The sequence below is a fragment of the Magnusiomyces paraingens genome, assembly GCF_902498895.1.
Source record: "Magnusiomyces paraingens strain CBS 517.90 genome assembly, contig: contig2, whole genome shotgun sequence".
NCBI classification, from domain to species: Eukaryota; Fungi; Ascomycota; class Dipodascomycetes; order Dipodascales; family Dipodascaceae; genus Magnusiomyces; species Magnusiomyces paraingens.
The window spans coordinates 3,827,187-3,841,501 of NW_022474068.1; the positions used below are offsets into that span (position 1 = coordinate 3,827,187).

Sequence of the window (14,315 nt, forward strand, 5' to 3'; positions counted from 1 at the left end):
TATAATGATAGTAATATTAGCAATAATTCTTTGAAAATGATTAACAAAGAGTGCTTTTAACCTGGCCTAAACAAAAAAATTAAAATAAAAGATGGGAAATGATATCATGCCAAATTATATATAAAGTACTCTCAGACTTTAATATTTTCCAAAGACCAAAGAGATATGGTCTTCCTTAATAATATGTAAAGTCCTGTATTTGTATTGAATCATTAAAATCACATCAGTGCTTGCATTTCTATAAGCAGTTTGGGCAACAATGAGGGCCTCTGAGAAAATTTTAATTTTATGGCAAAAGTTAGAAAGGATAACAGCAATATTAAAGTCTGTCAATAGTTCAAAGGACAAAACAATTGGTTTGCAAGGAAACTTGCATAAGAGTAAGTTTTATCACAGTATACTGTCAATAAAACTATCACACTCCTCATCAAAACGAATTTTTCGCTGGAAATCTGCAATAAAGATAAGCTTTGTTTCAAGAATTTTAACTGTAAATATATTTTAGTTCTTGTTCAAACTTGGTTCTGTATCTTTTTAATAAAACAATTTGTGAATCAGGCTCTTTAATTCTATAATCCAATTCAAAAGACAATAACACCTCTATTGAGTCTCTGCTAGAGCCAACTAATTTATTGTATGTATTAACAAGAACCATTTACTTCTAAGTGTTTAATTCCGCCCCCACCATGACACAAGCTTTTATGTACTCAGTCATATCATCGTAGCGTTTTGCTTTTTGTGCAAACTTGGGAATGATGTGAAGATCTTTGCGCAAGGTATCTTTAGTTAGTTTATTTTCAGTTTTGGAGGTAGTATATGAATGAGAGTCGGTCATAGTTGGAGTTTCAATACGCAAGCGAGATTTAAAAGAATTTAAGAGCTCTGGGGATTAGAAAATAGTTTTTTTGTATATATCGCATTTGTTCACGTATTCGTGGAGCTTCCTGAGTCTTTGGGTCTTCAACGATATTGACTCAATTATTGACTTTTTTTTTGAGACATGGGGAATAATTAAAATTTGTGATAAAAACTATTTTTTTTGTTTTCTTTCAAGGGTTAAAAAGTTTCTTCAGTAAGAAAGAAGCTAACATCAAAACACGTCATTACTGGTCATCTCAGCAGAAACCTTTTCCTTTATATAATTTAGCAATATCAAATAAAAACTCTTTTTTGTGGACATTTTAAATTTATACAGGCTTATACGCTTATATAATTGGTGAATTTCAAGAGTTTACTAAATGATCATTTAGGTTGATGTCTAAAAGTGATATAAAGAAAATAGTTGAGATATTTGTTCCTAACTGGAACAAATTTCTTTACATTCGTAAATCTTTGCTTCAGCTAGGCCTTATAGTTATTTATATAATATTGCTATAGATTCGACTCAACTATCACTAAGTCTGTATTTGTTTTTAAATAACCAGGCTTTCTTGATGTCGTTTTTATTTTATTATTTTGATATTGTTTAGAAGAAACAAAACTGGAAAATAATAAATGCAAAGTTCAACCATTTCCTTACAGGCATAAAAAAAAAAAAAAAAAGATTAGCTTCTTTAATTTTTAATTCATCTTTAAGATGAGTTATGGCATTCGTGTGCTTAATCTTTTACATAGCACTTTGAATTTTGTGCAAACTTAAAACGAACAATATTACTTGCCCACAATATTGAATTCCGTTTTTTCTGTTTAAGTTCTCTTTTAGCCTAGAATTGACCTTGTAATTGGAGATAGCTCAACTTCCAACATTCAGGTGAGCTTTAAATTACTTTAAAGTTTTTGATAGATAAAAATCATTTCTTCAATGGTTTGAGTTTTTCAGAACTCAATGAAAGCAACTGAATTTTTTTTTTATTTTTCACACTTTTGTATCTTTGTTTAAGAAGATATTTTTTTTTCAAATTTTCAAATATATCTAACCTTGTATCTAATTAAATACAAATATTTGTTTATACAAAAGCATTGTGAGAGCAAATTGGCATCTAGAAGAGGTTAAATTAAAGTATTTAAACCCCCTTATAACATTGTTAAAACCTAAGTAGAGGCTATGAGAATTTCTTTGATGATATCCCGATATAATATTGTTACAGGCAATCCAATTATGGTTACAAATCCAAACCCTAACCCTTTACCCCAGTTATTTTGGCCCATGATTTCTCTTAAGAATAATATGTCTGTGCTTCAAGGGAATAAGATTGTTTATCAAGAAATTTCCAATTTTCTTTTCTTTTTTTTTTTTTTTGGTAAAAATATCTCTAAATCCCATCATTTTGAGAAAGTCATCATCACCTGTACCTGTTAATAAGATACAATAAATTCTACGCTAATTATGAAAAAATACGAAATCAATGCCGCAATACTGAAAATAAATATTTGAAATAAACGTAAACACTTAAATAATAACAATGATTAGAGATACTATATATTCTACAATATAATAGATTAAAAACAAAATTTTGACAATGTAATTAGTCTTTGGATTTTTCAGAGCTAAAGATAGATATATTATCACGTAAAATCTCCATGGAAGCAATCGTTTTCTGGTTATTATCTTCTGTCAATGTATCGAGGGCTTCAAAGGCACTGTTAAAAGCCTGTTGTGCAATTTCGCAGGATTTTTTAGTGGATTTAATAACTTCATGATAAAATACTGAAAAGTTTATGGCAACACCAAGTCTGGTAGGATCTGTAGGAGAAAGATTTTTATTGGCAATGTTAAATGCAAAAACATAGGCTTCCAAAGCTTCTTGGACAATTTCGTCATGCTGAGGTCCGCTGTAAAGATTAATTAAGTAATTGTAATAGTCCCCCTTCATCTTGTAGTAAATAACCTTGTTTTTATTTGACGTTGTTGTGGGAATAAGATCTTCTTCTAGGATTTCAATTATATCACAGCAAGTGTTGATTAGCTCTTTTTTGATTTGAGATATTTGTTTTTGTACCAAGTGAAGATGCTTGGAATTGTGTTTGTCTGTTTCTTCTTGTACAAGAGGCGACAAGTTTTTCAATGAAACTTTGAGATTATGAGCCAAATGTCTGTAGATGTCATAAAGGAGAGTCTGCTCCTCGTCATCTAGCTCTTTGCCTGTATGAACAATAGCCTTCATAATTTTAGCCGCGTCTTTGTAGCGTTCGGCTTCTTCTGCGGTTTTAGCAAGAAGTACAAGATTTTTGCGCGTGGTAGCCATTTTGTTTTTTGGAAGCTTGTTCTGATAGAAATGATTAAATTTTCGAAGAAGAATATGAAGAAAAAAATAATGAAAAAATAATGAAAAAATAATGAAAAAATAATGAAAAAATAATGAAAAAAAAACTGTAGATATAGGAAAATAAAATTTTACTATTTATGCTTAAACAGGTGATTTAAAGATGATACCCTTCCATGTTGCTAAGCTTGGTGACGACTTTACTTTGTTCGGATGGATGCTTCTAGTGTAGGATTAGGTAGCCTTACTGTCACTAGACACACTGTTATCGCTTAGTCACGGTTTTTTTGCCAGATTTTTTTTTTTTCGGTTGTTCTTAGTTGATTAAATGTTTGGAACCGCAAATTTCATTTCAAACAACCCACTAGATAAATATATTTATTTGATTCTGAGTATAAAAAATAGTTATTATAATTGTCATCGTAAGATTGTTCAAATTCCAATTAAGTTTTCAAAAGTTTTTCCTATATTTTGCCGCATTAACTTGGATATCATCATGTTTTTCATACCCTAAAATCTGGTTCTTTCTAAACCTTTTTTTTTTGTTTTATTTCTTCAACAATATTTAATCCATTATCCTAATTAGATGCCGAGTTTCCTTTGGGATTTTCTCTTTACTTATATAGAATCTATATTGGCCAAGTTTTTTAGCAGAAAAAAAATCTAATTAAAAATCATCGCCAGTATCCATTAACTTTAACAGTTGAAATAATAACAAAAATAAACATTTTCTATAATTTATTTGATAGTACAGTAGAAAGAAATAAGGCAGATATAAATTTATTATGAATTCGTTTGAAAAAATAATCATCTATCAATGAGTTGCGCATATAGATAGATTTTTTTTGAGTTTATTATTCTTCAACTACTGTTGGCTCGGCTATCGATAAGTTTTTAGAGTCATTTTCTGGCAAATATCTATACTTTGAATGCTAATTAACTTATGGCTCCATGATTTTTTATTTCCATTCTTTTTTTTTTGCATAATATTCAATACCAGGAGAAATCAGTTGGTTTAACTAATTGGGAAACCTATTGATTGACTATCATTGGCAGGGTGTAACTTCTGTTTCTTTCTAAAATATAGGAGGCCAGTAAAAAATTTAAATTAATTGCTGCATATAGAACACTGTTTTAAACTATGTTTATGTTTACAATAATGACAAGGACTAATAAAAAAACGAAAGAAAACCGTTGTTTAAGGTGAATTGAGGAAGCTGTAGCCATAAATTTGTTTGTGTAAATTTAGGATTCAAAAAGTACTTTTTCGCTCTGTTTAAATACTCGTTTTTTTTTTCATTTTTGCGAATAAATCAATTCCTTCGCTATTATTTCTATCAACTTTCCAAAAAAAAAAAAAATTACTAAAAAAATACTATACTACCTTATTATATTTAAAAAAAAAAAAAGAAAAATTCTGAATGAAACATTTTCATTCTGTAACATGACATGTTCAATTGCTATGTTTCTCTTGCATTTTTTTTCGTATACGTTTTCTTTCTTATAAAGTCTCGGTGTGATCCTCGTAGCCACCATCATTAGGAGTAATCATGCTGTATGGTTTCTGGATACTGGCCACAAACTCAAGGAGAATGTAAACAACACCAATGAAAATGATGACGGACCCCCCAACGATTCTGAGGACGTGGTCGTGAAGCAGCAAGGAACCAATGAAGGTGTAGAAGATGCCGCGGCCAACGAAGGAAAAGAGGAAAGACGCGTAGCTGTAAGTCAAAGGAGGAACACGGAATTCTTTTTTAAAAAAGAAATAAGAATTGAAATTGATAATAAGAAAAATAGTGGAAAAGAAATACAATGGTTAGTTTGGCTTAAAAATATGATTATGGGGTATTTTTAAAGTGTATAAGGGTAAAAAAAAAACTCTGCGTACCTAGTAAGATGAGACCTAAACCAAAGATAATGACATAGACTCCAATAATTGTCTAAAAAAAAGGTATGTGAGTAATTGAAATTGTAAAATAAAAGAGATTGGTTTATATAATGTTGTTTTATTGTTTGTGAAGAGATATTTGTGACGCGCTTATTTGACGTGTTCATGAAGTGTATACATACAGATTGGCTATAGTCAATTAAAAAGAAAAAAAAAAAAAACAGTTAGTTAATTAGTAAAAAGGATAATTCATATTTAACCAAATTTAGTTTTTTTCGATAAAAGAAGGTATTTCTCTGAAAGAAGAGGTTGTATGGGTATAGATGAAAAACCGTTGCCCGTATTTTTTTGTTTTTTTTAGAAAAAAAAAAAAATTGTGGAGAAACGAGACAAAAAAAAGTGTAGTTTACACAATTGAAGTCCCTGAAGTGCTACTTGTATTCTTTCGACTAAAAAGAATAATAAAGACAACAGTTTTGTTTTTTTTCCTTAATAGTACTTCCGATTAAGAATTGAAATTTTGCAAAGTAGAATATGAGTAATTATAGAAACATTGGTTGTTTGCTTTTTTTTGTATTTTGTTCTGTTTTTTTTTTTTTTTTTTTTTTTTTTTTTTGGTTTTCTGGTTACTGGAACAAGGTGTATTGAATGGAGATAATAAAAAGATTCAGAGACTTACAAAGAAACTGGGAAAAACTGGGAAATGCCGCCAAGGATGAAGAGGACGCCGACTACGAGATTGACAAGTCTAAAGGCAATGGAAAGGTCAAAAGACCCGAGCTGAGGAAGAGAGATAGGCATTATGATAAATGTTCTTTAAATTGTTTTGTATATATATTGAGAAAAAAAAAAAAAAAAAAGAAGGCCTCTATTTATTTTCTTTCTTGTCGTTAAAGAGAATTGGAAGTTGAGAAATAGTTTTAGTTGAAGTAAAAGAAGAAGATGTTGAGAGATAAAAGAGAGACGTATTTTTTTTTTTTTTTTTTTTTTTTTTTTTAGGAGGTGTGGCAGAGACCGCAAGCTGGGCTGACTAGTCGTCGTGTAAAACGGGGGGGGAAAGAACGTGTGGGTAATGGTAGTGGGGGGGAAAGGAAATATGATATCATATACTTAATCAGACTGAGAGTTACTGTGTTTTAGATAGATGATGGTTAGAGGTGTAAGGCTACGTATGTGGTTCGTTTTTTTTTTTTTTTTTTTAAGAGAGGGAACCAAAAAAAGAAAAAAAAAACGTGGAGCAAAAAAAAAAAAACCGCGGTTTAAAGTGGTTGTAGTGGTTGTAGTGGTGGTGGTGGTTTGCTAAAGTACAAATGAATAAGCCACACACCAACTAAAGAATAATTATTCTTGGTGGTAACAAATATAAATATAAATATAAATATATATATATATATTATTTTCTTATGGAAGCTATTTAGATACGATATGGTAAGTGAGTTTGTAATACTAATCGGTGACCGTTAACCAGGCTCTGCTTAGAACAACTCATCATGATATCTGTATATAAACATTTTATATATAAAAAAAAAAAAAAAAAAAAAAAAAAAAACGGTTTATTCTTTAAAAATTTCAATATTGTTAGGCATAAAAAAAAACTTCTACAGATGGCCATTTTTTACTTTTATCAATCTTTAAAGCCTATGATGTAAGTGAATTGAAATTTATTTTAGACTAAACCATATGGATAGATAAACCAATAAAAACTGGTACTCGCCAGTTTCCTTTTAATTGTCTTTTAACAAACCATCTCAAATATTGCAAAATTTTTATTTTTTATATATTTTTTTTATTTTTATTTTATTTATTTCCGGGTTCCGATGATTTCTTTTAATAAAAAAATAGTGTCTTGTTACACAGAAAGAGTACAAGCCGCAGTGCATCTAACAAATAAAAAATAAAAAAATAACACCGTCATTAAAGATCTCAAACAAGGCCAGAGGTATTTTGTAAAAAAAAAAAAAAAAAAAAAAATAAATAAAAGAATTCTCTAGAAAAACAAGAAACCCAAAAGACTTTAATGAAACAGCATTTTTTTTTTTTTTCATTTTTGTTTTTCCCGTAAAACAAGTGATCACTGATTATCACGATATACCTTGTCTGGAATTCTGGCTGTTAGTGCTATGCTAAACTGGTTAACTATGGTTCATATATATATATATATATATCACAGTGCAATTATTATTATAACTAGACGATAATAGCCTATGATAGAAGTTATAAATGCAAAAAAAAAAAAAAAAAAAAAAAAAGCAGGCATTAAAAAACTTTTGAACTCAATTGTCTTATTCCTTCAATTTTTTTTTTACCATTAACCACACACTTTTTTTTTTTTTCTTTCTTTTTTTTCTTTTCTTGTTCAAACAAGACAACAACCGTAATATTAGACGAACCTTAACAGGTGCCAAATAAGTAAGATTCTAATAGACTTTAGAATTTATCATCTTTCTTTATTTTATTTTATTTTATTTTATTTTTTATTAATGAGGAGAATATTCTCCTCCGAAAGCGCGCAAGTCTCCTGATTGAGCAACTGTATTTCTCAAATAACTTTTTAGAATTTTAATGTCCTTAATTAAGGGTGATGTGTAATAGACCCTTTTTATCGTCCATTAATTTTTTTTTTTTTTTTGGCATTTTCATCTTTTTCAAGGTCATGATGACCAAAAAAAAAAAAAAAAAAAAAAAGAGAAAGAAAGAAAAAAATTAATAAAAAAATTCATAATCATTCTTCAACATTGAAACAACTGGTGATTCATCATTATCCTTAAAGATTAATATATACACCTTTCATTCCGTTTCCTTTTTAATTGTAAACCACAATTTTTTTTTTTTTTTTTTAATTCTGAGAGGTTCTTGCAATCGTGATGACACGTATGTCGGTATAAGCCTCCATTGTGCTGTACACATATTCCCACCCCCCCTCTAAAACCCATCTGTTCTGTTCCTTAGGACATAATTGTGCCTTTTTTTTTCTTCTTTTTCTTCTTATTTATTGTTTGTTTGACAAAATGGCGTATCTTCCTAATCACATTATTTTAAGATAAAAATTCGCTCGTAGAATTGCCTTTTCAAAAAAAAAAAAAAAAAAAAAAAAAAAAAAAAAAGAGGGTCTTCTTCCAGGCTTAGAGATTAAATCTGCATTATAGGGTTATATCAACAGTGATTTCTTCCACTAATCAATCCTTAAATAAACAATTTCATTTTAATCATTTATCTTTTTTTTGTGTACTTTATATATTAAAATATAGAATGAAAAAGGAGGCATAAAAAAGTCAAAGTGATCACCAGCCATCAATGTAAAAAAAAAAAAATAACTTGACGAAAAATCAATCATACACATATAGCCTTTACTACTAATATCTTCAAAAATCTTCATTAATCTTTCCTTCAATTAAAAATGTGAATCACAATGATAATAAAAATAAACATTAATAAATCAAATATTTTTTTAAATTTTTTTTTAAAAAATAAACAGAGAATAGGGGAAGAAATATAGGGGGAAAAGAGAAAAAAAAACAAAAAAAAATTCCATCAAGTTATCCATAATATACTTTCTCATTAATTACACACACGCACACGGGCTTTCAACATTTAGGAAGCGGCAGCAGCAGTGGCAGGTTCATCGGCAGTCTCCTCAGCCTTGGGCTTAACGGCCTCCTCAGCAGGAGCAGCAGCAGGAGCAGCCTCCTCAGATTCAGGAGCGGCAGCAGGAGCAGCGGCAGCAGCAGGAGCAGCATTGGCGGAAGAGTCAATCTCGGACATGTCAGAGGTCCAAAGAGTCAGATTGTCGCGTAACAGCTGCATAATGAGAGTAGAATCCTTGTAGCTATCCTCAGAGAGTGTGTCGAGCTCAGAAATGGCATCGTCAAAGGCCTGCTTGGCGAGGTGGCAGGCTCTTTCAGGAGAGTTGAGGATTTCATAGTAAAAGACAGAGAAGTTAAGAGCAAGACCAAGTCTGATGGGGTGGGTAGGAGCAAGATCAGTGTTGGCAATGTCGGAGGCAGCAACATAGGCATCGAGAGATTCCTTAGAGGTCTTTTCGCGCTGGGCACCGAAAGCAAACTCAGCCAAGTAACGGTAGTAATCACCCTTCATCTTGTAATAAAAGACCTTGGACTCGCCAGTCTTAGCGGCAGGGATGAGGTGGTTGGTCAAGATGTCGAGGATGTCGTCGCAAATCTTGGCAAGCTCACCCTCAAGCTTAGTTCTGTATTCCTTTATTAAGGCGACCTGAGCAGTATTGTTTTTGCTCTCTTCCTTCTGCTCAATGGATGACACAATTCGCCATGAGGCTCTGCGGGCACCAATGACGTTCTTGTAGGCAACAGAAAGAAGGTTTCGCTCCTCGACACTCAGCTCATCGCCAGCAGTGGCAACGGCCTTCATGTTCTCGACCATTTCTTCGTAGCGCTCGGCCTGCTCAGCGAGCTTGGCAAGGTAGACGGAATCTTCACGCGAGGTAGACATCTGAAGTAAAGAGTTAGAATGTTTTGTTTTTTCGATCAATTAGGAAAACAAATCAATGGTAAATTGATTAAAGTATTGAAAATTCCAGAATTAGCGATTGTTTGTGTGTGCCTAAATAGATTGTTGATAGATAATAAAAGAGGAGGGAACCCCAGGTAGTTTAAATACACTGAGTGATGAGAAAATTGATGTGGAAAAAAAAAAAAAGTGAAGCAGTGTTATGAAAAGATTGACAATGCCCAATCAAAAAAAAAGTGGCAAAAAAAAGCAACAACCCTAAGCAAAAAAAAAAAATTTCCAGAAAAGGAAAAACCCCAAATATAATGAGGATAAAAGGTGGCATTTATATCAATCATCGTCATCGTCATCGTCATCATCATAATCATTATAGTCCGTGGATTTATTCATTTGTAGAGTCAACAGCAAGACGAAATAACTGATAAATTTTCTGAGTGAAATAAACACAATGTGTTGCAGGCCAAGTAAGAAAATAATAACAACAAGCAATAGGGGGAAGAAAAGGATGAGCGCTGTCCTTATGGTAGGGAGTCTTAAAAAAAATAACAACACATCACAACACACCAAAAAAAGGAGGTGGACCGGAATGGAGTAGTAAAATAAAGAACCAATCCATCAGCAATGGGTGGTGCAAGACCAAATAGAATGAAGCAATCGATTCTCCACCACGTTATTCTTTATTAAAGGGCGATTGAGGAAGTTGAAATGAAAGATTGATGTTGAGAATAGATCAGAGATATATGTTTTTGATTGTAAAGATGATGATTGATGATTGATGAAGTACAATGATAATGAAGGTAAATAAATTCCTTCCAGCCAAAAAAAAAAAAAAAAAAAATCACACACAAACAAAAACTGGGCACTAGCTAAAAAAAAAGACGCTGCGAAACGACTTTTGTGAATTGAATAAGAAATGGTAGAGTAAGTCTACTTACTTTGATGTAAATTTGAGAGAAATATCCAGAAGGATGGTGTGGGTTGTTTTAGAGGAGTGGTGTTGAAGGTAGTTGTAGTGGTGGTGGTGAAAAAAAGGGAGGGTAGGTTTAAAGGTGTTTTGATTTGAACGGGGTGTTAAGGAAGGGAGGCAAAAACGAAAAAAAAAAAAAAAAAAAAGAGTAAGTAGAAGGAAAATCTAGGGGACAGGAAAAAAAAAAAAAACAATAATTGGTGGCAATGTTATTTTTTTTTTTATTAATTTATTTGTTTATTTATTTATTTTGGTGTAAACATTTTTGTTACAACAACAAACTGAGCAAAGGAGGTAAAACTGCAGTTGTTACATGTGGTAAGTTTATGGTGGTGACATGTCATTTTTTTTTTTTTTAAAGTAACGTACTACCACGCGTCAACCTTTCATACACATAAGTAACAGTAACAATAACAGCAATAGCTGCAACAACAGATAGCAGCCAGCAACAGCAGCAACGGCAGCAGCAGCAGCAACAGCAATTAACAGCCAACATAGCCTGGAATGCCTCACGCGCTTTTTTTGCTTAGTTAGACAACAATATTAATACACTAACAGGCGCTGTTCTAAAAAAACTGAAAATATATTTCAGTGAAATTTTTAAAAAAAAAACTTTGTATATATATTTATATTAAGAAGTCTAAGAGTACTTTTCTCTAATTAAATGATTAAGAATTATACTCGGTTGATTCTCGGTTGTCATTTTTTTTTATTTTCTTTCCAAGTTATTCTTTTTGAGAGGAGTGGCTGGATGGCTGGTGTCTGTCTGACTGTCTGACTGACTGTCTGGCCATGCTCATAATTGTTTATATAAAAAGTAAGCGCTTCGGCTTATCTCGGCGCATGTGCCTGCCTTTAGCCGACATTGCATTTCGGTAAGTTATTGTACTAACTATTTTTTTATTTTTTTTTAAAATATATATATATATAATTTTTATCATCTTTTAAATTTTTAACAAATTGAATTCATCAATAAAATTATTAGATGATTATCATAAGACCAATTTCCTACAACTGACAAAAAAAAAAATCAAACATTGGCTTTCATCATTTTTGTTTGTTTTGAAAAAAAAAAAAAAAAAAAAAAAAAAAAATTGGCTCAATCAATAAATAAACTGTGGCAGTCTAGGCAACCATCGTTTATTATTATTATTTTTTTTCTTAAATATTCCTGTTTTATTTCTTTTATTTTCTTTTTGTAATTGTAACAATTAATATTTTTTTTTTTTTTTTCAAGAGGCTCATATTTGAGGTTTGCTGCCAGACTCGTTTACACAAATGTAAATTTTGTAACACGTATGACAATAACACAAAAAAATAAAAATAAAACATACTTGCTAAATCAAGTGTCCATCAGAAAATTACCCGGACTTGTGTTTCCACCTCCCATTTCTCAACTCTGCAACAACAACAACAACACCGCACAGCCATTTCTTGTAAGACCTATGTTTTGCTTTGCTCTTCTGTTGACTTGCTTTTAAAGGTCCATTTTAATATAATCAGATAAAAAGAAATTAAATGATCAATCAATGGTTTAAATTAATTTAAATTAATTTAAATATTTATGACAATTCGTCAATTCTGTTCATTATTTCAACTGCCATCACCATCACTTAAATCTAGATCTTGTTGTTGAAATAACCACGCAAATGGTTTAAAGCTTACCTAGTAAACTCTCTCTCATTGTATTTTAATAAAAGGACTCGTTCAACTCCAACCTCGGTGCCTTGCACAACTGTACACATTTTTGTGACACTTGTACATTTCCATTAAATATTTTATTTTCTTTAAAATCAACTAGTTTTAACATGTTAACAAAAAAAAAACCCTCTCCATATTAACGCCGTTCAACTTTAACTATCACAAGCTTTTCTCCAAAATCATTTATTTAAAATTTCCTCAATTAATTTGATTATAATCAACTTAGCACTCAATTAAACTTGCTCAGCCTTTTTAAAATTATTTGCGTAAATATTATTATTATTATTATTAAACTCTTATCATTTTAATTAGCTGATCAGCTAATTAAAACAAAATGGCTTTTTTTGGAATAAATTAAACGTATTAAACGTATTTTTATTTTCATTAATTGAAAGTAAACTAATTGAATTGAAATTAAAGATTTCTATATTACTTTAAATATATAATCCTTTCTATCTATTGATTTCTTAATTAAGTTTATTTTAATGATTAATGACGTCAATTATCGTTTCAACAACCTAGAAAATACTTAAGCTGTTTATTTGAACAGTAGAATAAAAAAAAAAAAAAGAAAAACGAATGATAGGTGTAATTAAAAAAAAAAAATTCATTAAACCCTCTTTCATTCATTACTTGGTATTACTCCTAAGCTTAAAAAAAGCCTTTATTACTTTTAGATTCTCTCAATTAAGCAAAATTAATTTTTTTTTCCCATTAATGTCTTCAATAATTGATAAGAATTTGGACACCGTTTAATTATAATTGACCCTACTGCTTATTTCTGTTCTCATCTTTAACTTTGAGCAATTCTTTAACCGAAATCTAAATCATTTACCTTCTTTGCTTCATATATATATATCATGATGAACATGGTCCATCGAATTCAAAACCATCTTCAGTACTATTACTAATATTTGACAAATTTTATTGTTACACTTGAGTTACACTTGAGTTACACTTGAGTTACACTTGAGTTACATTAATAGTTGTGCGTATCATGTGCAAAGAATTAGTCACTGCGGAAAAGGGATTTCGAGCTGCTGCAAGAAGTTTCTCGGTGAAAAAAAAAAAAAATATCAAGATAGCGTAGATCATCAAAGAACGTGCTTCTCATAGAAGATACACAACTGCTCCCCATTTCCCATTCATATATTAGAGGATTGAAATATCACACAAAAAGTGAATTTTTTTAATTAATTATTTTTTTTTCTAATCTACAAGTACATAAATATTATAATAATGTCCGATAGAAGAGTTACTACCCTTATTAGAAACACAAACGAGACGAAGATCCAAATCGCTCTGTCGCTGGACGGCGGCCATGTGGCTTTGGAAAAGTCTCTCTTCAAAAAGGACGGCGAAGAAGAGACCAGCCATGCTGCCCAGAATTCTTCTTCCCAAATCATTAGTGTCAACTCCGGTGTTGGCTTCCTCGACCACATGCTTCATGCTCTTGCAAAACACTCTGGTTGGAGTCTTATTCTTGAGTGCATTGGCGATATTCACAGTACGTTTTCTTCTCATCATACCTATCTACATTAAAACCTATTTTCTAACCCATTTTTTAATCTATAGTCGACGATCACCACACTGCCGAGGACTGCGCTATTGCTCTTGGTTCTGCCTTCAAGCAAGCCTTGGGCCAAATCAAGGGTGTCAAGCGATTCGGTCATGGCTTCGCGCCTCTTGACGAGGCTCTTTCGCGTGCTGTTGTCGATCTCAGTAACCGCCCCTATTGTGTCACAGAACTCCAACTTGTACGTGAAAAAATCGGCGATCTTTCCACTGAAATGATCCCCCACGTTTTTGAGTCCTTTGCTGTTGCTGCAAGTATCACCCTCCACGTTGACGTTATCCGCGGCAAAAACGACCATCACAAAGCAGAGTCTGCTTTTAAGGCACTTGCAATTGCACTCAAAGAGGCTATTTCACGGACTGGTTCTAATGAAGTTCCCAGCACAAAGGGTGTTTTGTAAATGAAATGAAATGAAATGAAATGAAATGAAAATTATTTAGACAATTTAAGACTGTGATTTTACCTTTTTTTTTAAAAAAAAATCAAACAAAT

The 14,315-nt window shown here is 31.4% G+C and overlaps 4 protein-coding genes across 4 annotated transcripts; 1 reads left to right on the forward strand and 3 right to left on the reverse strand.

Annotated features, from left to right (window-relative positions):
• Window positions 1–2,465: 2,465 nt before the first annotated feature.
• SAPINGB_P002946 (uncharacterized protein) lies at window positions 2,466–3,185 on the reverse strand (the record flags this gene model as incomplete). Its single annotated transcript, XM_031997664.1, has 1 exon — window positions 2,466–3,185. The coding sequence occupies one exon, from the start codon at window positions 3,183–3,185 to the stop codon at window positions 2,466–2,468; it is 720 nt and encodes a 239-aa protein (XP_031853555.1).
• A 1,519-nt stretch (window positions 3,186–4,704) lies between these two features.
• On the reverse strand, window positions 4,705–5,895 carry SAPINGB_P002947 (uncharacterized protein; the record flags this gene model as incomplete). Its single annotated transcript, XM_031997665.1, has 4 exons — window positions 4,705–4,955; window positions 5,095–5,146; window positions 5,277–5,283; window positions 5,774–5,895. 4 exons carry the CDS (start codon window positions 5,893–5,895, stop codon window positions 4,705–4,707), a joined length of 432 nt encoding a protein of 143 aa, XP_031853556.1.
• A 2,790-nt stretch (window positions 5,896–8,685) lies between these two features.
• SAPINGB_P002948 (uncharacterized protein) lies at window positions 8,686–9,561 on the reverse strand (the record flags this gene model as incomplete). Its single annotated transcript, XM_031997666.1, has 1 exon — window positions 8,686–9,561. One exon carries the CDS (start codon window positions 9,559–9,561, stop codon window positions 8,686–8,688), a length of 876 nt encoding a protein of 291 aa, XP_031853557.1.
• A 3,925-nt stretch (window positions 9,562–13,486) lies between these two features.
• SAPINGB_P002949 (uncharacterized protein) lies at window positions 13,487–14,223 on the forward strand (the record flags this gene model as incomplete). Its single annotated transcript, XM_031997667.1, has 2 exons — window positions 13,487–13,754; window positions 13,823–14,223. 2 exons carry the CDS (start codon window positions 13,487–13,489, stop codon window positions 14,221–14,223), a joined length of 669 nt encoding a protein of 222 aa, XP_031853558.1.
• Between the last annotated feature and the right edge of the window lie 92 nt (window positions 14,224–14,315).